The following is a 25,000-nucleotide window of genomic DNA, read 5'->3' as shown; positions in this document are numbered from 1 at the left end:
ATTAAAAATAGCAACATTCTTTCCCCTCCCCCTGCAAATTAGGTGATCTGGCATTTTTAAGCCTTACAAACACACACATGAAGCTATTGCTCGCTAGTGCACTAAAATATTGCACTGTGTTAATTAGAATAGACAATATTACTCAAAATAACACTCAAATAAAAATTACAAACATAGCTATGGGAAAACTGAAGTTACTCTTTAGGTGATTTTCAAAAGTTTAGTTTGCAGTCACGGCTGTTTTAAACAAAGCATTAATAATAATAATAATAATAATACACTGGGAATATTCCAGCAACCAGGCGATTTGGTTTCTAATATAATTTCCCTTTTGTAGGCACACCGACATAAGCAGATGTACATTTTGCAGAGATATATACGAGATGATGTGTACTACGGAGATATGGAATGTGTTGGGATGATTTCACAGTTTTAAAATGCCATTGCAACACAATCAACATCAGGCAGTCAGGTTACATTTACAGTTTATATTGGGACAGTAACTCAGGTTTGTTTTACACAAGAACACAAACATTCAGAACAGAGAAAAAACTAAACCAAAAAGGACACACACAAACACACTCACATCCGGAGAAGTGCAGATCCACATTTACACTCTCACACTCTCACACTCTCACACACTCTCACACTCTCACACTCTCACACTCTCACACTCACACACTCTCACACACTCTCACACACTCACACACACACACACACACACACACACACACACACACACACACACACACACACACACACACACACACACACACACACACACACACACACACACACACACACACACACACACACACACACACACACACACACACACACACACACACACACACACACACACACACACACACACACACACACACACACACACACACACACACACACACACAACAGAGAAAAAGTGTTTCGACTTCATGGGTTCAGTGAGATCTGGATTCTGTCGTTACATGGTCATGTGTTCGGGAAGCACGTAGGAAATGTCATCCCAAGGATGGCGGTACAAACCCTGCTTCAGCCGCTTCTGGTCCAGATAATGACCTGCATACAAAGATACAAGCTTGTTTAAATAACGGTATTTCATAAGATATGGATCACTTACTCACACACAAGCTCACACAAGATGACACTCATGAACACTCACTTGCTCATGCTCGCTTGCTCGCGCACAAACACTCAGACGCATGCACTCACGCTCGCTCGCTCATGCACACATGCTAACATACGAACACTCACACACATTCGCACACACACACACACACACACACACACACACACTAATACTCACTCACGCACAAACACTCTCTCACGCATGCACACTCACATACTCACGCACACACACGGTTACGTAAGAATGCTCAAAAACAATCACGCACAAACACGTACGCTTGCGCACACTCACGGACGAACATTCGCACATGCTCAAGCAAACTCGTTCGCTCACTCTTGAGCATTCTTGCATGTTCTCACGCACTCACACTCACACGACCATGCTTGTTCACACATGAACACTCGCACACACACACACTCACGCATACACACAAGAATCCTCACTAACACTCAGACGCCTATGCTCGTTCATGCACAAAAACTCGCACACACACACTCACGCAAGAATCTTCACGACCACTCATGCACGAACATTTGCGCAGGAACACTCAGACACCTATACTCGTTCACGCACGAACACTCGCACACACACTCATGTAAGAATCCTCATGAACATGCACGAGCACTCGCGCGCGCACACCCACGCAAGTATCCTCAAGAACACTCGCACACAAACATTCAAGCACGAACACACGTGCACAGTCACATGACCATGCTCGTTCACGCACAAACACTCGCACACACTCACGCATGCTCACGCAATAATCCTCACGAACACTTGCGCACGAACACTCACATACGAACTCTCTCGCATGCAAACGCAAGAATCCTCAGGAACACTTGTGCACAAACACTCACACGAACTCTCTCGCACGAACACTTGCACGCATGCTCATGCAAGAATTCTTAACACTCGCGCACGAACCCTCACAAACTCCAACGACTATGGTCGGTCATGCATGAACACTCGCGCGCACACACACTCACGCATGCTAACGCAAGAATCCTCACGAACACTCGCGCACAAACACATGCCCTCACACACACACGCTCGCTCAAGTAACAACACTCGTGCACATGTGCATTCACTCACGCACACGGAAACGCACGCGCACAGACATGCATGCAAGCACACAGATACACACGCACACAGACAAACACACTCACCTATGAATCCCATGCTGCGTCCCAACACGAAGATGCCATTCAGTGCTCCGATCTCCACAAACTCATCCGCTTCGTCACTAACACATTAAAAATAAAGATTTTTTTATGTCAATTCATTACATTGTAAACCGCATATACAGAATAGAACATTATAGAAAACCTATAGAGAATCATCACACCCCTTTGAAATAATGACTTCATTGTCATACAGCCTGAAATCAAATCACACTCCACATAACTTTTCCAGCTTTTGATGTTTTTGCAGCCTTCCGACTTGTGCCTTTCTACTACTTTATCCCGAAGGCCTTTTGAAAGCAATGTATAAAGTGAGTAAATGTGTACATTTTCACAGGGTATGATAGATTTCTATTGGCACTAAGTAATAGTTTACTGGTGTTTTACTGACCGAGTGAAGCCACCGCAGGTCCTCAGCAGATCCACAAACGATACTCCAATGAAACCATCAACATTCAGAATCAGGTTTGGTTTCTGAGAGAAAGATTGATTTAAACGAAAAACAATTAGAATAATAATGTAACTTTAACAGGTTTAATGTTTATTGTGTGTACACTAAAATTCATACATTAGGTTAACTTTTTATTGTTATAAAATGGACTCATCCATGTTTACATCAACTAAAATGTCATTCAATGTAACAAACGTATAAAGATCTTGTCATGCATATTACAAACAAGAACTTTACACACTAGAACAGGGATTACCAAACTTTTTTCTGGAGGGCCGGTGTCCTGCAGATTCAAGCTAAAACCCTAATCAAACACATCTGAACAAGCTACTCAAGGTCTTACTAAGTATACTTGAAACACCCAGGCATGTGTGTTGAGGCAAGTTAAAGCTAAACCCTGCAGGGCACCGGACCTCCAGGAAAGAGATTGGTGACCTGTGCCCTAGCAGTAGAAAATGCTTATAAAAATTAAAAAAATAACAGCTTGCCAATAGTCTTATTACTGTATTCAGCAACGTGTAACCCAGAGTTTCCCAACCCTGTTCCTGGAGGCACACCAATAGTACATATTTTGGATGTCTGCCTTATCTAACCCATTCGTTTCAGGTTTCCGAGCCTCTTCTAATGCTCTGATGAAATAATTCATGAGTTTGATTAGGGAGAGGTTGAAAAGGTGTACTGTTGGTGTGCCTTCAGGAACAGGGTTGGGAAACACTGGTATACATGTTGCTAAACAACGTAATATGACAATTGGCAATCTGTTATCTTTTACATTTTTCTTCTAGTGTGAAAAGAGCAAAGTTGATGTAAGACAGTTCTCTACTGTTGTCCGAGAATGATCATCAGGACACTTAATAGTTCACGCTACACCTGTGATGTGGCTGTTAACACCTGTATGTGATGCTCTCTGCTTGTAATTGCATCACCTGGGATATATAAACAGAAACACAGACCCACATGAACGTTTGTACCTTTGAGGTGGTGATCTTCTCCACTTCCAGAGCATAGTCCAGCAGCTGGGTGGCAGGGAAATGCTGCTTCACAAAGTCTTTGAGGATCTGCACTCGCATATCAGGATTATTAATCTGAAGAAAATTTATGAATAAAAAAAAAATCAATGAAGCAAGCAAACAACAAGGGAAAAAGCAGTCTAAAAGTCACCTACTTGTAATATTTATAAGGCCCAAACTAATTTAGAAGTGATTTTTACTGGTTTGCAATTAAACAATGTTTAAAATGTATGCATTTTTCAGCGTATTCTATTTTATGTTTACATTAATATATTTTTCAATTTTCATAAAACAAACATACTAAATACGGCAAAATTATAAAACAATATTAACATATAACAACAATGTATTAATAGTTTAACAAATTCAAAACATTAGGAACCCTCGTGTTTTCAAACACTATCAGAACTGTTTTGAGTTTTTTACGCTTGACATGTTCTCAAAATATTTTACCTAATTTGGTATACTGATGTTTGATTACAAGTCAAAGTTAAGTTTATTTTAACTATGAAATTGAAAGAGCAGTGTAAAAATCACCTGCTTGCGTTATTTATTAAGGCCTTATGAATTTTTTTCCCCTCCAATTGTCCGAAACTTTATAGTTAAAATAAACTTATCAACAAAAAACCCCCAAAACATATGAATTATCATTCATTCATCAAGTCATTCATACACAAAGAGCGTGTAGATCTCATATTTAAATAGACTTTAACAGTTTTAAATTCAAAGACAATGTTACACACCTCAATTAAAAGGGATAGTTCACCCCAAAATGAAGATTGTCCTCATGCGATCATTTACTCACACTCAAGCAGTTCTAATCTTTTATGAATTTCTTACTTCTTCTGTTGAACACGAAACAATTCATTCTGCTAACAAAAGCATTTTTTTTATTGTTTATAAAAAGTCAATGGCTGTTTATTTCCAATATTCTTCAATAGATCTTGTTTGTTTTCAACATAAGAAAGAAAAAGGCGAGGTGTAAATGATAACCGAATTTTTATTGTTGGATCTAAACTATCCCTTTATCTAGGTGTAAAAGCATTAGTTTTGATTTATTCGTCCTAAATGATACAAACTTTGACATTCAGCACATTCTTACTTCTGATTTTATTTCCATGACTGGATTCTGCCCTAATTTAGCATGCTTTACACTTTGCGTTAAACTTGCACCGATTTCACTCACCGATTTCACCCTGTGCCCGATGCCCATAATGAGTTTGCCATCTTTCTTCATTTTGTTGACAAACTCCATAGGCAGCATGCCACTGTCGAATGCCTTACTGAACTGCTTAGCAGCGGCATCCAGAGCTCCTCCAAAGCGATCCCCCTAAATGCAAAATAGAGCCCGAGATCAGACACGTGTTTATCAGATTGTACTGCATGTGAAAAAGCATGTAGGGGTCGTACAATGGTCAGCAGTCCGGATGTGAGGCTGGAGATCAGGTCTTTGCCAGCACGAGCACACACTATGGTGTTATGAGCTCCAGACACCGCAGGGCCGTGATCCGCCGTCACCATCAGACACATCTCAATGAACTGACAAGCGTAGCGGGGCAGCCTGCAGCAGAGACATGAAAATCCTTTAAATATACAATTATACTTTTTAAAAATCCTCTGAGGCTGTGGATTAAAGGCAAGAGAGATATTGCAATACTTTCTAATGATTTATTTGGATAAAACACTTTACAGTACGATTACATTTTCTGGGAAATCTGGCAATTTAATTACAGTGATTCAACTCAATATATTTACATTTCTTAAATAATAAATAAATAAATATATACCTTTTCAAATCACTTTTTGCATGACAGCATCAATTGCATAAGGTTTATGTTCGTCAATACGGCTTTCAAATCAGAACGGTGTTAATTTTTAAGCTTGATACGTTTTCAAAGTAACTCAAAAGTAATAAGTAATGTGATTGCTTTTTACAGGCAGTAATTCCATTTCTTTCAAAGTATTAATTTGTAATCTAATTGGATAAAATAGCTCTAAAGTTACATGTGCAAATTGTTACATTTGGACATCACCACCAGGAACTAAACTGATTAATTAATTAAATTCTTTAAAACAGTCCTTTTATTTTGCCTTATCAGGTTATTGGTTTGCATTTAAACAGGTTATTTAAATAAGCTGATTTCTCGGAGTAATCAGCCTAAGATATTAGAATTTTGTATTTAATATTTTGAACTCCATTTTCATAAATAAAAACAAAAAGCTAAATTAGGTAAAATCATGAAACTCAAATCAATCTAACAACAATTTACTAAGAGTTTAACAAATTTACAACGTTAGAAACTCTCATGTTTTCAAATGTTATCAGAAACGTTTTCAGTTATTTATAGAAATTATATATAGTTATATATAGAAATACTTCAAGTATGTTGTTTTTTTAACTAATAGTTTAAATAGCTAAATCTTATTTAAACTATGAAATTGAAAAAAAAAACTAAATAAAAATCTGCTCATTCGAATAATCAATAAAATAAATAAATACTTTGAGTAACTTATCCAACACTGCTCAGAAGTAAATAAACTGATTCAATAATGAAGTCTTGAAATGTTTTTTTTTGTTTTTGCATTGCAGGGTTATTGGTTTGCATTTAAACAGAGACAAGAGGTAATTAAAATAAGCTGACTTTTCAGAATTAATAATCTGATTGATATAAATTTATGAATGTGCATGTAATCATGCTCAAGGGTTCATTGGGAGTGATGGGTACTCATTTTGTTTTGCCTGTATATGACGAGTTCAGATGCAAAAACCTGTAAATCCATCAGACCTCTTTTCTTGTAAATGAGCATCCTCTGATTAGACTCCTCTGATAAGGTTCAGATTCAGATACATTTTATATATATATATATATATATATATATATATATATATATGTATGATGAAAAGGTTATTAACTAGTATATAAAATAATTTTTTTCAAAAATGTCACTTTAGCCAATCCTTTTTTTTAAACGAGGTAAATTTTCTTTTGCGTCAAAACCAGCTAAATCCACATCTGCTTTTTATGCAAAACCCTCTAAATCCACCTTTTGAAACAAGACGTTGTAATTAGTTGAAAATGAAGAAGATGCCATTAGAAATTATTTTACCAAAAATAAAACGCATTACACAAACCACCTGAAATTTAGAATATATAAAGCTGTCAAGTAAATGGCGGTTCATTCGCTGTGGTAAACCAGGGAAAAAGCAGAAGGAAAATGAATGAAGAAAATCTGTCAAGTAAGTGCTTTAACCAATAATGTTAAAACTGACAATAATTAAATCCTAACAATATGTTGTCATTTCTGGTATTTAGGATTTAGATTTGATGTCAGTAGAGCAATGTAAACTTTGCAAACATTGTAAGCTAAGCATGGTAGAATCAATTAGTGTAGTGTAAAAACATTGTGAAACATCAATATCTGTGCATTGTCTATTAATATAAAAAGCTTATCAGATCTATAGGCATTATAAAGTAATACAAATAATGTATAGTTTTATACATTACATTTATGTTTTTAGAAAATAGATTTAATTAGCAAATAAAAGACAAGGTAGGCCTTCTGGGCAAAAAGGAGATGCCTTTCAGACACTTTTAGAAGCTTTCATTCATTCATTCATTCATTCATTCATTCTCACCATACTCAAGGTCTTGGTCCCGTGTTTATCCTCATAGCATCCACAAGGAATAAAAGAACAGCATCTTAACTCTGTCTTTCGTGGAATGGAGTTGCCATTTAATGTATAGTAAATCAGACTCAAAGTAGCGTCACTGCACAAAAACACGTTATGAATGCATGTTAAACTTCTGACTGCACATTGTGATTTCTTTTTCTTATAATGCACAGAGTTTTAAGGTAAGGGACGTTTTCATTTGCCATTTACTGACAGTCGGACAGGCTTATCCAGTGCATTAAACTCAGTCTTTTAGAATTGAAATCAAAAGCAGAATAGGTCTCCTCCTAAAAGCAGGCGTATCAGCGTGCTGCTACATTGAAAACATGATTTGATTCACGCTTCTGATTTTTTCTTGGGATATAGCGTTTTTGCTGTCAAAAGCAAGTGGCGTTTAGAGACTTTTGCCAACAAACTGTTATTTCAAAATGCGCTGACGCTGGGATTGAGGTGATTCGAAGCAAATCTATTTGTTGATGGTGTAGTACGTGCCTAAAGCATTCATCCAATGCCAATATCTCATTTTTGGCAGAAGTGGCGTTTAGTGGCTTTTGCATCTGAACTCTTCATACGTGTTTTTCTTTTCTCAAAGTGCCGCTAGCCTTTGTCTTGCATTTTATAGATCACCAAAGACCACAGTTTCAGCTACAAATATTCTTTAAATGTGCCACTAAAGAAAAAAAAAAAAGTCACCTACATCTTGGATAGCGAATTAAACTACAAGAAAATTTCTTGACTGAATAATCAGGTACCAGTGGTAAAGAGTGAAAGTGTGTGCAATCACAAACAGTAAAGCGCACCTCCTCTGGAACCAGAGCAGGCCGAGGGTCCCGCCGAGCCCTATCTCAGACTTGAAGACCTCCGTGATGGGCATGCCAGCATAGATTAGCTCCTGTCCTCTCTCGTCACAGATGCTGGTCATGAAGGAAGCCGGCTTACGGATCAGACCCAGCTCCTGAAGAACAACAACAAAAAAAAAGACATACAGCTAAAGATGAACCACGAGGCCAGACTTACATGAATGAGCACTTATCAAAGGCTTGATATTTATACTTACACGTGCCCAGGAATAATCCATCGGCACTGTTGGTGGAGGAAGCTCTTTGGCAGGCACAATCACACCCTTGGCTACCAGATTATCATACACTGATCTATAGGAAACACACATGGTCTATCCTTATCCATGGTTAAGTATCCTTAAATGAAACATTCCATACACTATAAGCAAAGAGGTAGGAGATAGAGAGGAAGACGGTAGGAAATCTCTGATCAGATCAAAGTCTGTGTGTGTTGGTTTAAGAAACCAACTATACGTTTATTTATTAACCTTTGAACTATTTTTAGGGTTTTTACGCCTTTAATGGACTAGACAGTGTGGTCAGAGTGTAGACTGGAAAGCATGGGGGGGGGGATGGGATCTGCAAAGCCAATTGCCTTGATTTCATCCAAGAATTGAAGAGCTATTCACCTTATTCTCAGCTGTCGAGCGGGCGCTGCAATTTGAATCTTTTTGTCTCGCGACTTCCGGTCACATTCACTTCCATTAATTTTTTGACGTTAACAACTGCTCGTTAAGCTGCTTGATGTTGCAATTTAATATTTTCTTATTATATTATGCTACTTGGTCTGTGTAGTCATGCAAACACTTGTTTGTTGAGCAAGTAGTTTGGCCATTTTCTGCCGTTTATTATTCCTAGTCATTTCTCCCATAGGCGACTGAATCGGAAGTTCTAAGACAATCGCAAAAACAGGCGCACTTCCGCATTTTAGAATAAGGTCAATACCAGGGGTGCCAAAAGTCAGTCCTAAAGAGTTCAGCTCCAACTTGGTTCAAATTAAACCTGCCAGGAGGTTTCTAGTATACCTAAACGCTTGATAAGCTTGTTCAGGTGTGTCTAATTGGGGTTGAAGCTAAACTCTGCAGGACACAGGCCCTCCAGGATAGAGCTAGAGCACCCCTATGCTATACATTTACCCCACAAGGCTACTGGTGCAGACTACATTCAATCTTTTATTAGATCAGATCGTCTCAACTTCAGATAGGCTTTAGTAGAATAAAGTGACATACTTGATGACGTCTCCCAGCTCATCGAAGCTCTTGGGAACGAAGGCTCCTGCCTCTTCCAGAGCTTTATTCTTGGCCACCGCTGTCTCAGACGCCTGGTTAGCACAAGCTCCAGCGTGACCAAACTGGACCTAAAAAAATAAAATAAAACCAACAGGTTACAGTCAGTTTATCAATTTAGCTGGTAATATTTGATGTTAAACCTCTTTTAGACCCATTATAAGCAAAGGTTAACTGGTTTTCATCAATCACAACTAGATTTCTGGCCTCTATGAATCTGCTTTCTGCTGTTTTGTTGAAATGTGTGATCGTGTGGATGAAAATTTGGATACAAGTGCATCCAGAGACAAACATTTTCTGGTATGGGAGGAAATGTGCCACAATCTCAGACTCTTTCTTGACCCAAAGAATTAAAAAAGTGCCTTCTCATTTTGTGATACGTTCAAAATTATGCATGAGCCATTAAGTTGTTAATGATTTATTTAACAATCTGACAAATTAAATACTATGTAAATTATTTACTACCACCAAATAAGCTGAATTATTAATGATCTTGTAAAAGGGCTTTAATTACATCGGTTTGCATGTACATCTGGACAACAGGTTATTGAAGTAGTAGTATTGAGTTCCATGTTAAAGTGCTCAAGGTGTCACACCTCAGAGGAGAAGAGAGTGGCACAGGTCCCGATGCACCAGCACACCACAGGTTTGGTGATCCTGCCTTCTTTAATGGCGTTGCAAATCTTGTACTCTTCATTTCCACCAATCTGAGAAGAGAACAGAAGATTTATGAAGCAAAGACAAAAGTAACAGTGAACTAGAGAAGATTAGTATAGTTTTATATAAGATTAGTTCACATCCACAATGAAAATGTCCTGATAATGTGACCCTGAACCACTAAAGCAGTCTTAAGTTGCACACGTAAAGTTAACACATTAAGTTGCAATAGTAAAAAATGCATTGTATGGGTCAAAATGATCTTTTATCATTGATCCTTTAGGCCAAAAATCAGTGGGATATTAAGTAAAGATCAAGTTCCATAAACACACTTTGTAAATTTCCTATCATAAATACATCAAAACCTAATTTGATTGGTGATATACTTTACTCAAAACTTAAGGTGGGTTTCTCAGTATTTAGATTATGAACCCTCATATTGCAGATTTTTAAACAGTCATATCTCAGCCATATATTGCCCTATCCTAAAAAGGTATACACCAATGGAAAGCTATGTTCAAGCTGATATTTACAAAATTGGCACTTACGACTAGTTTTGTGATCTAGTTACATTTACTTGCCCTCTTGTCATCAAATATATTCATATCGTTCTTTCTTTAGCTGTGAAGGAAAGGTTTGATCGGAGAAAATGTCTCTATATGGTGTGGACTTCAATGGTGCTCAGTACTTTGATCTTCCAAATTGAGCTTCAGAGCAGCTTTAAATGGCTTTAAGTGATCCCAGACAATGAATAAAAGTCTTGTCTAAATGATCTGTCATTTAAAAAAAAACAACAAAAAAAACATTTAGATACTTTTTGACCACAAAACTTGCATCACATATCTATGTGATAATATAGATATGCAATATGAGCTGTTGTTAAAATGTCTTTTATTTGCACAGTGCAGAAAATTATTCATTTAAGACTTTTAAAAAAAAGACTCATTTGCTTTGCAAGCTCTGATTTTTTTTATTTTTAGGCCTACGATATGTTGAAAAATTCTGCATTTTTCCCACAAAAACCTTTTATTTTTTTATTAACATCTTTGCTAACAAGTGGGTGAGGAAATGATCAGGATTTTTAATTCCGCAAGTCTTTTATCTTTTAAAAAAGGAAGAAAGAATGGTAAAAATTAGGTCTGTTCGAGATATATTAAAAATGATCAGTATCTTGATAATATGTAATAAATGACATTTAATGTTATGCACTGCCTGTTTATCTAATTAGCCAATCAGATTCAGAAAATCTGCTGAGGTTTTTACTTATTCATAGTGTTTTAAAGAGTAAATGTTTGCACCTTGACAGTTTTTAAGTCTAAATTAAAAATAATTAGATCTGAAAAAATATCTTTTAGCCATTTATTTTAATATCATTTTAAAAAGAAAATTAAAGTTCCCACAAAATTAGAATAAAGTTTTTTAGATGAGAGTATCAGTATTGTTAGTTTATGATATCTATAAGCTAGTGTACCCCAAAACGGTGACAAAATTCACGTTTAAAAGTAATAAAACTGATATAAACATGTAAAGCTTGTAGTTTGTCACTTCCACCTAAATGGATCAACAGTTTTATTGACATAACCTCATACTTCAGTTTCCTCATCAAATCTTGACCAATCAAATGCTCTCTAGTGTCTGACATGCCCCGCCCCTTCAAGATGCTTTTTGTTTGCTTTTCATTTGATGCGCTTGATTTCAATCACTCTCACTGGTAGAGCTGATAAAACAAACCGCGGTTGGCTGTTTTTTTAAAAAGGAGAAGAGCTACTATATGCCCCACACTCTCTTTGTTTTTCGGTTGAGATTGTCAAACATTAAATAAAAAAAATAAAAAAACATTTCAAAGCACTTCATGGGATGGGATGTTTAAAAACACAGCCAATAAAATAGTATTTTTCCAGATAAATGCTATATCATAAAAAATATTGTTATAGCAATAATCAACAACAAGTATCCCTAGTATAAATGTGTGAATAAATGTCTGTCTAACCTCTCCGAGCACAACGATCATCTTGACTCCTGGTGTATCCTGATATCTCAACACGTGATCAATGAACACAGAGCCAGGATATCTGGAGAGGATACAAACGTCACTGGTGTAAACTCACACACGTGGATCAGATTGTGTTTGGCATTATTAAGGAAATGTTGATTTAAACACACACCGGTCTCCTCCAATGGCCACTCCTTCATAAACTCCATCAGTGGTGCGAGAGATGATGTTGTTAAGCTCATTGGACATTCCTCCAGAGCGGGACACGTAGGCCACGCTGCCCGGCCTGTACAGCTTTGACGCTAGGATGTTGTCCAGCATCCCACCTGTATTACCGATCTTAAAGCAGCCAGGCTTGATGCCGCCAACCTACAGCACAAATAAACACACAACATAGATTTTATTTAGCATTATCATTATTATTATTACTATTATCATTATTATTATTATTATTATTAGTAGTAGTAGTAGTAGTAGTAGTAATAGTTTATCTGTTTTATAACATTTAATTATTAATAGTTTTTATTTTATTCCTGTTTATGTAAAGCACTTTGAATTACCATTGTGTATGAAACGTGCTATATAAATAAACTTGCCTTGCCTAGTAGTATTAGTAGTGGTACAGCAAAACTTTGAAAGTCGTAACAATTATGTTGTAGTAATAAAAAAAAACAACAATTTATATAATTAAATATTAGATACAAGTCTAAACATTCAACCTTATATATTAATTTTTAGAATTGATTCATTGCATAAATTGAAATGGTTTACATTTGGGGATGTATAAACTTTTTAAATAATTTCTGACTACAATATTATTATAAATAATTAACAATAAAAACAATAATAATAAACAATAATACCTATTAACAATAACTAATATTTAATAATAATAATAATCATCATCATCATCATCTTGTCTTTATTATTATAATTATTAGCAAATATCATTTTATTACTACTTTTGATTTATTACCACTGCAATAATAGTACAATAAAAAAAAATAAAATAGTTTCTGCAATGATTCCATATTTTACATTTAATTTAATAAAATACACATTTTAAAAATTATAAATGCTAAAAATCACAAAAATATTATTTAAAAACGCAATGCATTTTCATTAATTACTACAATTACTTAACATCCATAACAATAATAATTGTAATATAATAATAATAATTATTATAATAATAAAAACAACAACAATTATTATTATTATAACAACAATAAAATAATAATAATTAATATTATTATTATCATTATTAAATATAATTATTACTATTCTGATTCTATTACTAACACTGCATTAGTACAATAATAATACTCATAATAAAACTCTAGAATACAGTTTCTGCAATAAATCCATATTTTACATTTTAAAATTAATACACATTTTATAATAATTAATAAAGGTTATAATTACAAATAAAATATAATTTAACAACATAATACATTTTCATGAATTTTATATTTTCAATTATTACTACTAATATTACTTATAATATGTTTATATGCATAATCAAAATAGTAATAATATTGTTATTATCTATATTATTTTTTATTGCTATCATTATTTAATTCATTACTACTTCTGATTCAATTACTACCACTACAATAATGCAATACAAAAAGTAAAAATACCAATAATAAAACTGTAGAATAAAGTTTCTGCAATACTTCCATATTTTACACATTAAAATTTATAAAATACACATTTAATAATAAACTTGCATATAATAATAGAATTTAATTGAAGTTACATATAATAATTCATAAATGCCATAATTACAAACATCTAATTTTAAAAATCTAATCAATTCATGACCTTTATATTATTATTACAACTATTACTTATATTTTATATGCAATATGATAAAAATACTAATAATGATGATCAAAAAATATATTAATTAATATTATTATTAAAATCGTTTTTATTATAGTAAAATTTAAAAGGAAATTACTCATAGTAATTATACTCATGTTATTGTATTTTACCATAGTAAAATAACTGCAACATATTTTATCAATAGGTTGATAACATTCCTGGTCTCACCACTGGCCAGTAGAAGGCACCCAAATCTACCATTTAACCACCCAACAGCTCCTGTCTAACAGAAATGCAGTTTGGACTCGTACCGTTGCAGGACCAATGATAGTGATTCCCTTCTCATCTGCCATTTTGATGATCTTGCGGGTCAGAGCCTCCGGGATTCCCTCAGCTATGATGGCTATGGTGTGGATCTGTACATCACAACAATCAATCACATTGTGCATATAAACAGTCAAACTCCCTGCAGCGTGCAGTTATCTGAATATTAAGCATAATCTGCTGCTGATCTCAGACCTGCGGGAACTGCATGGTCTCAATGGTGCTGTCGTAGGCAGAGCGGAGAGAGGCGAAACTGATGAGCACATCCACTTCTGGATGCTTCTTCATTGCATCAGCCATGTTCTTATAGACCGGCAGCAGAATCTCCTTATGACCCCAGTAAAACTTCTGTTTGTGGTCTCCACTGATTCAAACACACACACACACAAAAAAAAGCTCTTTAAAAGAAAACCAATGGATGTCTACTGTACAGACTGTAGCTGCGTCGTAAATCATGTACAACATTTAATTTTACTTCAAGACTGTTAGATAAGTATCCTTAGTGCTTCTTAACCATGTCCATCAACTCCGCACATTTTCCATGTCTCCTTAATCAAACACACCTGTTTCAGATCATCAGCTCATTAGCAGAGATTGAAAGACCTGTAATGGGTGTGACAGACAAAGGAGACATCCAAAACTGGCAGTGCTGGTGGTCCTTCATAAACGTGGTTGAGAAACACCGTCCTATAATTCAGTGGTTCCCAAAGTGGGGGTCAGGACCCCTTAAGGGGAGGGGGGATTTCAAAAATCAAATATGTTTTAATTAGCGATTGAAATGACCCTATTTTTTCCATAACCTACAGAGGACAGTTGCATTAAAAATGCAATGTGCAAGAGCCTTTTGATTAGTATTTTTCCACTGGATTGCGATGCGGTGGAGCAGTGGATAGCAAGTTCGCCTCACAGCAAGAAGGTCGCCGGTTCGAGCCTCAGCTGGTTTAGTTGGCATTTCTGTGTGGAGTTTTCATGTTCTCCCCGGTTCGCGTGTGTTTCCCCCACAAGTCCAAAGACATGTGGTATAGGTGAATTGGGTGAGGTGAATTGTCTGTAGTGTATGTGAATGAGTGTGTATAGGTATTCCCCAGTAATGGGTTGTAGCTAGAAGGGCATTCGCTGCATAAAACATGTGCTGGCTAAGCTGGCGGTATATTCTGCTGTGGCGACCCCAGATTAATAAAGGGACGAATCCGAAAAAGAAAACGAATGAATGAATGGATTACGACCCCTGAGGTGTTTACGTTAGTCACCAGCCTAAACTTTCTAAAACCGTTATGGCGCTACATTACATTAAAAAATAAACACAGGCCACGACACTAATCTCCAAGTGGTGGTCTCAAAAATAAAACCAAGAAAAGACTTGTGCTGAAAACATTGTGCCCACCAGTCTCATTAGGGGAGGTTAATGTTTAATTAAACAATTTAATAAATGAACTTTTGTGTTGTCAATATGTTCATGTTTACAGTGGCCTCTTGGTGTGTGTGAGCCACTGCGTGCAACGTTTGTATGTTTATATAATCATCTTGGGAACCCCTGCAGATATGAGAGGGTTATTCGAATTTGTAATTCGAATACTATGAATTCGCACATACTATTCGGCTCATATACTGTTGTTCACAAAGTATGGAAGTGTGCAAATTTCGAACGCATCCAGTCAGTCTGGGGAAAAATATTTTTCAGGTTGTTTGTACCTGTGCATTTTCATTTTAGATCGCACAACTTTTGCTGGCATCTATGCAAATCCAGAGTATTTCATTGTGAATGCACTACTGGTGTAGAATAGTGCACAAGTATGCGATTTGAGATGCCCCTACTGTGTTTCAGTATACATGAACACGTGGAGTAGTGGTGTCTAAAATTGCATACTACTCATGTAGGTACTACAATTGAACTTATATGGTATCACTGAGAGTAGCATGAATGGACTTTGGACATTCTACATCTGCCAGGCAGTCATTATCACATAACCTACCCACATTAGTTGCGTTGATTTACTACTTTCATAAATTCTCTCCTTTGTCATCATGGTTTTGTTGTCATCTGGATGAGCGTTGATGTTTTTTATATACTTCAATTTTTTTAATACTATGAAATGGAACATACTACTCAGCTCGCATACTGCAAGCGATGCTGCTTCCCAACTCATATAATATCTGCCCCAAATAGTATTTGAAAAAAAAGATTTGCTGCATCCAAAATCACATACTTTCATACTATATAGTGCAACAGGCAGAAGATTTAAGCAAATGGTGTCATTTTTATTTGTTTTTTGCCACACAAGTATTCTTGGAGATTTGTGTTTACAGTTGAACCCCTGAGTCTCAGAACTATTGCTGTCTATCGAAAAATTAGAGAGCTCCAGAATTTCATCAAAAATATCTTAATTTGTGTTCTGAAGAATAACATGAGGGTGAGTGATTAATGACAGAATTGATTTTTTTGTTGTGAAAAATAACCCTTTAAAATTCAAATGCATGAGCATAAACATAGCCTAAGCAAATAGTTTTAAATGCAAGTGCAAGACTCACGTAAAGGGGTAAACCATGGCCGCTACGGATGGCTCCTGGCGCGAACAAACATAATCGAAGTCCAGCATGCCCTGCACTGCACGCGTCTGCATTCCCCACACTATAGACTTGGTGAGGTTACTGAACAAAGTGGTGCTTTTGGCTGTAAAGAAAATTAGGTAAATAAAAAGAAATTAAATATTACATCACATTTTCTGAGCGTTTAATAGGACAGATTGATTCAGCTTTTAAGCGCATGCTGGGATATGCAGTAACACTTTAGCATAGGGAGGGACCAATTCTCAATATTGACTAGTGACTTATAACCTGCCTACTGTTAAGACAATGGCTTTTTATTAGTACTTCTAAAGTAACAATCATAATCCTACCCAATATCTAATCATAACTACTACCTTAACTACTAAGATGCAGCAAACTAGGAGTTTGAGCTAAAGGTCAGTCATAGTTAATGGTTTGTTAATAGCAAGAACTGTACTTTAAATTAATTTGAGACCGGATATGCATACTGTGCATACATGATGAAGAACATTTTCTGTCTGCGTGTTTGGTACTAACACCAAAAATGAAAAGACATTTAGGTGAACCCCTGGGATTTAATTCTCCTCTCGCACAAAGGATACATCTTTTAGGTAACAAAACTGAGGTTTCACATACTATGAATGATGAGTTCTCCCTTATCGTTAGTATAGTGAAGTTTTTTCCTCGCCGCTGTCGCCACTGGCTTGCAAGGTTCAGGATCTGTAGAGCTGCGCATCGATGGATTGCTCTTAAGTGTTTGGAATCTCAGTAGTGATTATAAAATGACACTGAACTGAGCTGAACTTAAACTCTGAAAACTGAACTACACGATTTCAATTTACTATGATCTTCTATGTGAAGCTGCTTCGACACAATCTACATTGTAAAAGCGCTATACAAATAAAGGTGAATTGAATAGAATAGGGTATATGCCGAAGCATGCTAATAGGACTTTTAATTTGCCAGTAACCTGGGTTAATAAAATGGAAAAACACTCACAATAGCAGGTCAGCGGAAGTTTATCAGTAAGGGGACAACACTAGCTTGGCATATACCCTATTGAATAGCTAAAGCAGCACGTATAATACTGAGGTTTTGCAAAGACGTTCAGCGCCCTGCACCTAAATTATGGATGGAATTCTTGATTGAGAATGTGTCATATGAACAAATGTTGATAATGTAGATAAAAGAATTTCATTTCTTCATTTAAACTAAGTGTCTACCCTGTTGTGCTCTGTAGCATTATCTTTATGCGTTTGTTACGGTTTTCCTAATTATGTTTTAAAATTTTCTTAACAGTATATTTTTCTAAACTGTGAAGAATTTGAATGCATTTTGTATTTTTGTGTGGTACTGTGTTATATTAAGTACTTGCAATAATATCTTATTAACTATATTATTAACTGCATTAAAATAATACACAATAAATAATTCATTTTCAACTTTAATGGTTCAGCACCAAGTAATAGAGGGAAATATTTAAGTATAAAACACACAAAAAATCTTGACAAAACCCCACTTAATATTTTAATAATCTTTGAGTCAATTTAGTCTACCATCAGCCTGTAGGGGGCGCAAAAACCCACTAGAGATTAGCTTGTTTCCTGTGATTATCATCACTGTGTTTGGGTGTGAGTGTGTGTAGCATGTCAGTAACCTGGAGGAAGTCCTGCACGACTCTTATGACTTGATGAAGATTCTGCTCCAGTTCGGACCTCAGAGAAAGAGGCTGATCTGGAGGAGGCAGGAGTCTGTGAGCAAAGAGAAGTCAAGAATGCTCCTAAACCAGTGAAGACTCAACAATAAGAAACATCACTTCACTAAAAGGCCTGAATCAACTAAATGCATGCTTGTGAGGCTATGAAATGTTTTCAAATGTACACTACTGGTCAAAAGTTGAATGATTTTCAGTCTTTAGGTGTCACACAATCTTTCATAAATCATTCTGATTTAATGATCTGCTGCTGTAGAAGCCATTATTGGTAACACTTTACAATAAGGTTGCATTAGATAATGTATTTTCTAACATGAATAAATAGTGTAATAAGTGAATTGTTTGTTCATGTTGGTTAACCTTAGCTAATGGAAATAACATCATTAGTTTTATGATAACTTGCAGTGCATTAACTAATGATTTTGGATGTTAATAGTTCAACATTTACTAATGCATTTTGATTAATAAATGTTGCACAAGTATGGTTCATAATAAGTTCATGTTAGTAAATAGATTAACATACGAGTGCTCGCTCTCTCGGGAATCAGGAGCGATATTGTTAGATCACCCGTTCACGTTTCGACCGCTTCCGCGCTTCTTAAATTTATTCTCGCTCCACAAGAAATCTGGTCGGGTATGCAGACCTCCATCTGCTACTGTCCACCGGAGGTTGAATTTCGGTCGCAGACTCATACCCTGAGAGCCTTCATGACTGACTGAATGAATGAAATACAACGTTTTTCACCAAGTCAACCTTGGGTGATGCAATATAATTTGCTTAAGTGGCATTGGGTGGGTTAAAAAGACCAAAACAGACGTACTGGCATGGAAAGCACAATTTAAAAGCAGAATAACTGACTTTAAAAGCATTGTTTTTAAAATAAACAAGTATGTTCACCACTTAGCATGTTTCTTAAATATCTGTAAACATATTAACTTCCATACAGCACCTTTAACTAATATGAAGTAATGAAACCTTTTTGTAAAGTGTAACCCCATTACTTTTATTCTCAGTGATAAACTGTTGGACTGCTATGTATTATTTTGTTAACTAATGCAGTATCTATTAAAGTACCCATCAAAACGGACAATTTTATTTATCAAGTACACATTAAATTGTTCAAGAGTAAAAGATACTTGAACTAAATTCTATTATTTTGAACTTTCTTTTCGTCAGAGTCCTACATAGAAAAAATCTATCACAGTTTCCACACATTTATAAAGCAGAAAAAAAGGTTTTCAACACTGGTAATTATAAGAATTATTATTAATGATTGAGTATCAATAACAGAACAGCAAATCTGCATATTATATCTTTTGAAGGATCATGTGACACTAAAGACTGAATAATGATGCTGAAAATTCAACTTACAGTTACAGTAATACATAAAAATGTATTTAAAAACGTATTTAAATATTTAATAAAAATTTTAAAACTATATTACATATTTTAAATTGTCACTTTAAATTGCAATAATATTCCCAATTTGTCTGGTATTTTTTGACAAAATCAGAGCAAAAAAAGATCTATTAAAGAATCCTTCAGATAACCAAGACTGGTTATGTATTCAAAGAAAGAGACAACAGCGCGCACGCAAAATCACTTACCGTGGTCCCACCACTAGCATTGAGAAGGAAGTTAGCGGTGTGGGCTGCACCACGAGGCTGTGTGGCGATTGGCCGATGACCCAATGCCATCCCGACAATAGCAGTCATGTGGGTCTCAGTGCCAAAAACATGAATGGGGATACCAGTGGTCTTTCCTGCACATACACATACACACCATTAACATAAGATGAAGTATTGACCTTTTTTTATTTGTGCATATGAACAAACATACCAACTTCCCCCATCACTCGTAAACCTTCCTGGTAGTTTGGTCCACCACGGCGAACAAATATAGTGACCTCGTGCTCTTTCAGAGGGTCCTGATAATCTTTGAAAGCCCTGACGATACCCTAAATGATACACAAAAATGAATAAACAAGCACACAATGGGTGCATGTCGCAATATTCACACATGCTAATGCTTACAGAAAGCACAAATGAGTGTGTATTTACTGTACAAACCTTGAACGTTGCTGCAACGTTAGTGAAGTTGGCGATGCTGCCTCCAATGATCAGGACTTTACCTGTAAAAGATCAAATCAACAGTGGTGCATTGGGAAACTGCAGATAAAACATACAACATATGCAGGATAATTTTTAAAAGTTTAAAAGTTATTATCGGTTCTCTGAATTTGTCCAGAATTTGGTCCAGCAAAATGTTCATTTGTGATTTAATTTTATCAACTACCGTTAACATGTCTTCAAAATAATTTCTTTATTTTTTTGTTGTTATTATTTTATTTCAGTCAGTTTGTCCGGTTTTGTAATTCAATTAAAGAAATTTCAAAACATGATTCAAAAAGCACAAATCCAATAAAATTTTTTTTAAAATACCACTTAAAAAAAGGCACAAATTCAAGTAAATATTTCAAAACATGATTAGAAAAAAAGCACAAATCCAATAAAAAAAGTCAATAGGATAAAAAAATTGCACAAATCCAAATTCAAAATTAGAAATATGATTAAAAAAAATTGCACAAATACTAGTAAAAATGTCAAAATATGATTAAAAACTGCACAAATCCAATTCATGAATTTTAAAACGCAATTCAAAATTGCATAAATCCAAATCATTAATTCAAAACACAATTTTAAAATGCACAATTCAAATTCGTAAATTCAAAACTATTAAAAAAATGCACAAATCCAATTCAAAAATATAAAACACGATTTAAATATGCACAAATCCAATAAAGGATTCAAAACAATAAAAAAAAATGCACAAATCTAATTTGAAACACAATTAAAAAAAATACACAAATGCATTTAATTAATTCAAAAATACACAAATGCCATGTGTACATTTAAAACACGATTTAAAAATACACAAAACCCATTTGTTTAGTTATAATTTTACATAAAATTAAACAGTGTAACTACAGAGGAGTCAGGCTTTAAATAGGAATATTATGAAACTCTGGGTTGTGATGGTGTTAATGGTCAAATAGATCTAAATCATATAAGAGCGGCATTCCCAGAAATAAAAATATTATTATTAAAAAAAAAAAAATTTTAAACTACTGTTAACATGTCTTAAATTATTTATTTTATTGTGCTTGTTATTTATAATGATACTATTTTATTTCAGTTTATTTCTGTGATTGTTTAGTTTTAGTTTTTCCATTTAAGAGAAAGTTTTTTGCTCAAGAGCTGCATACCATCAGGGTGTTTCTCACGGGTCATCAGGGAGAGGATGGTCTTGGCGTAATCATAGGTTTGTTGCTCACTCGGAGCTCCTGAATACTCGCCATAATTGGCCAGTTCATTAACTCCACCCAGATCACAGATTGTGTCACTATGAGAGAAAATAAATAAATAAATCAACGTTTTAAAATGCTTGCAGGTAGACAGACAGGCAATATAAATGCATGACGCTGACTGAGATCCCATTTCCAACATTAGAGCTGAAACAGGGCCAAATATGTTTTTCAACGAATCTAAAAAAAAGTTATTTGTTTGTTTGTGTGCATTAGAGAAGAGCACATTTGGTTTCTTGATGGTCTGCTCTTCTCTCAGAGGGAAAGCACATGCGCAGCCTAATTAGTCTCCCAGCGCTGTCTCTCGCTTCATCTCATGCATCCATCCAGACAGAAGGACAGATGCAGGGGAGAGAGATAAACCTCCAGATAAATCAAGCATGGATGGGTAATGTCATTTAGCTCTCGGAAGGCTCATTCAGGTATCTGCTTCATCTCCAAGCACATGAGGCACAAGAATTCAGCTTATTATATCAGCCTTTTTCTTCCTTAAAGCTACTCTTTTTAAAATGAAAATTCTCATACATTTCCAAGTCTGTATGATTTACCTTTGGAATGGAAATGATAATTTCTGGAGACTGTTTAGGTTTTAATTTATTATTTTTTAAAATCAATGAAATTTAATATGGAGCCAGTTCATTCTCAGAAAAAAATGCAACTACAAAACATTAATCATACATTCACAATACAAGTCACGTTTACAAAATCCAATTTGTAAGTTTAAAGACAAGATTTAAAAATATACAAATCTTATTTGTAAATTCAAAATGCTAAAAAAAAAAATAAAAAATAAAAATGCACAAATCCAGTTTATAAATTTAAAACAATTCGCAAATTACAAATCCAATTTTTGAATTCAAAACACGATTAGTAAATACACAAATCCAACTGTTAAATTTAAAAACGATTTAAAAATACACAAATCCAATTCGTAAATTCAAAACACGCATTATAATATACACAAATCCATTTGGCAAAAATATTTATAATTTTTAATTCTGAATCCACAAATTGTGTGCTTTATTTATGAATTGGATTTTGTAAATGTGACTTGTCCTGTGCATTAAAGGGATTACTTTTGAAACTGATCTGGCTTAATAATCTAAAGCTTTGGACTGCATTAATTTGTATATCATACACAAAATAATTCTCCAGGTATCTCTATTTGCAAAAGAAAAAAAAAATTGAAGTTTGAATCAACATAATTTACTGACAGAGAGAAGAGGCTGGGTCTCAAATGTATGCATAAACTTATGAGTGAAATGTGCAGAGATTTTTTCACACACACAAAACAAATCATGATTCATCAAAACTTTTATACCACAATTTATTCTAAATGTATAAAAAAAAAATTCAACAACTAATACCATGACTAATCATGTACGCCTTGATCCATAAAATCATATATAAAGCAACCAACATATAATTAGATATGTCATTTACAGGCTGAATGAAAAATTACATTGAAAATTTATATTACAATTATATTACATATATAGTCATTATTGACTGAGATGCTAATGGTCTAATCCGCTTCAATGATTAAAGTTAAGCTAAGCTAAAAGTGCTCCTGCCAGACATGGAGATCGGCTGAATAGACTAAAAAAAGGAACCTCAAATGGTTTAAAACATTCAAGTTTCTTCTTTCTGTTCAATGAAGTTATATATATATATATATATATATATATATATATATATATATATATATATATATATATATATAATTGGAGACCAGCATTAACAGAAATCAAAATACTAATGGTAAAAAAAAAAAAAACTCATTCAGATTTGGAAAAAGTGTAGGACGAGTAAAAGATTGATAGATTTGTGATTTTATTTTAGAAACTCCTGTGACGTGTTTTCAGAATGACATAACATTAGGATTCATCCATGCATCATGTGTAAACTAGACTAACGGTACCTGTAGACAACAGAAGCTCCGCCACCTGCCACCATAGTCCAGATGCGTCCGCGAGGGTTTAGGAGTGTTAGCTTGAGACTGGCGCCACTCTTAGCATCCAGATCTGCTATGTATGCCTCCTACAGGAAGATTGTGTAAAGAAAAAAGACAAAATCTGCTTTTTAGTAGTATTTTTAACTTAAAGTTCTCATGAAATTAAATTTTTTTTTTTTTAAATGTTAGTATCAGTATATGTTGATTTTAAGCACATCTATAAGCTAATGTGCTCCAAAATACGCGTTTAGAAAATACTGATATAAACATCTAAAAGCTTGCATTTGTCACTCCCGCTTAAATGAATAAACAATTTTTTTTTCACATCCGAAATTCAGTTTCTCATTAAATCGTGACCAATCAAATGCCCTCTAGTATCTAACATGCCCCACCCCCTTCAAGATGCTTCACATTTGCTTTTTATTATGAGCTTGAGCTCAGCCACAGTCACTGGCAGAGCTGTGATAAAAACAAACGCTACTGGCTGTTTTTAAAAGGGGAGGAGCAACTCTATGTCCCACCCTCTCTTCGTGTCTCAGTTGAGATTACATCAAACATCAAATAAAAATGTCAAGGCATGGCAAAATGGCAGAATAAAATACTGCAGAATTCAATGTAGAAACTCATTAGCTTCTGCGGTGCATACACAGTAAAGAGTATCATCATAAAATGGCTTGTGGGCCGTGTGGTGGCCAAATATTTATTGAACCCAGCTCTCTTCCCTGTCCAACCCATATGGATCAACAACCAATTACAGCAGCACATCTGACAGAAAGCACAACATTGGACCAAAAGTTACTTATTAATAAACTCTGATTTGATTCCAGCTTAAACCAGTCTGTTATATCAGCTATAGTGTTTTCTGTGTGCGAGACCAATTATACCAGCCTTCTGTCAGATAAACACTGGCTAAACACACACGGTGGATGAACAGAAGACACACTCTTTCGCTCTGAACACTGTAATGCTTCCTCTGTGTGGAGAGTTTAAACACCATGAATGATTTATGACTGATAATTAATTATTAAATCACATTCTTCAGGAGAA

At 35.0% G+C, this 25,000-nt stretch overlaps 1 protein-coding gene across 8 annotated transcripts in view; it reads right to left on the bottom strand.

The window, feature by feature from the left end:
• Window positions 1–25,000, bottom strand: part of aclya (ATP citrate lyase a) — a 56,049-nt gene that overhangs the window by 617 nt on the left and 30,432 nt on the right. The window contains exons 8-30 of one of the 8 annotated variants that reach the window (XR_015479720.1): window positions 23,921–24,039; window positions 21,901–22,037; window positions 20,705–20,766; window positions 20,475–20,592; window positions 20,243–20,397; window positions 18,578–18,671; window positions 16,903–17,044; window positions 14,569–14,737; window positions 14,361–14,465; window positions 12,392–12,588; window positions 12,217–12,298; window positions 10,166–10,276; window positions 9,490–9,640; window positions 9,229–9,441; window positions 8,502–8,912; window positions 8,245–8,399; window positions 5,182–5,332; window positions 4,958–5,101; window positions 3,733–3,846; window positions 2,702–2,784; window positions 2,296–2,372; window positions 889–1,059; window positions 474–617 (exon numbers count right to left, since the gene is read on the bottom strand). Coding sequence is in view for 1 of the 8 variants with exons in the window: in NM_001002649.5 (NP_001002649.3) it covers window positions 965–1,059; window positions 2,296–2,372; window positions 2,702–2,784; window positions 3,733–3,846; window positions 4,958–5,101; window positions 5,182–5,332; window positions 8,245–8,399; window positions 8,502–8,595; window positions 9,513–9,640; window positions 10,166–10,276; window positions 12,217–12,298; window positions 12,392–12,588; window positions 14,361–14,465; window positions 14,569–14,737; window positions 16,903–17,044; window positions 18,578–18,671; window positions 20,243–20,397; window positions 20,475–20,592; window positions 20,705–20,766; window positions 21,901–22,037; window positions 23,921–24,039 (2,532 nt within the window). In the remaining 7 variants the exon portion in view is untranslated. 8 annotated transcript variants of the gene reach the window in all.

The sequence above is a fragment of the Danio rerio genome, chromosome 3 (assembly GCF_052040795.2).
Source record: "Danio rerio strain M-AB ecotype USA chromosome 3, GRCz13ab, whole genome shotgun sequence".
Lineage (NCBI taxonomy): Eukaryota > Metazoa > Chordata > Actinopteri > Cypriniformes > Danionidae > Danio > Danio rerio.
Note: the sequence above shows the minus strand (reverse complement) of the source record. Positions and strands in the feature narration are given on the sequence as shown.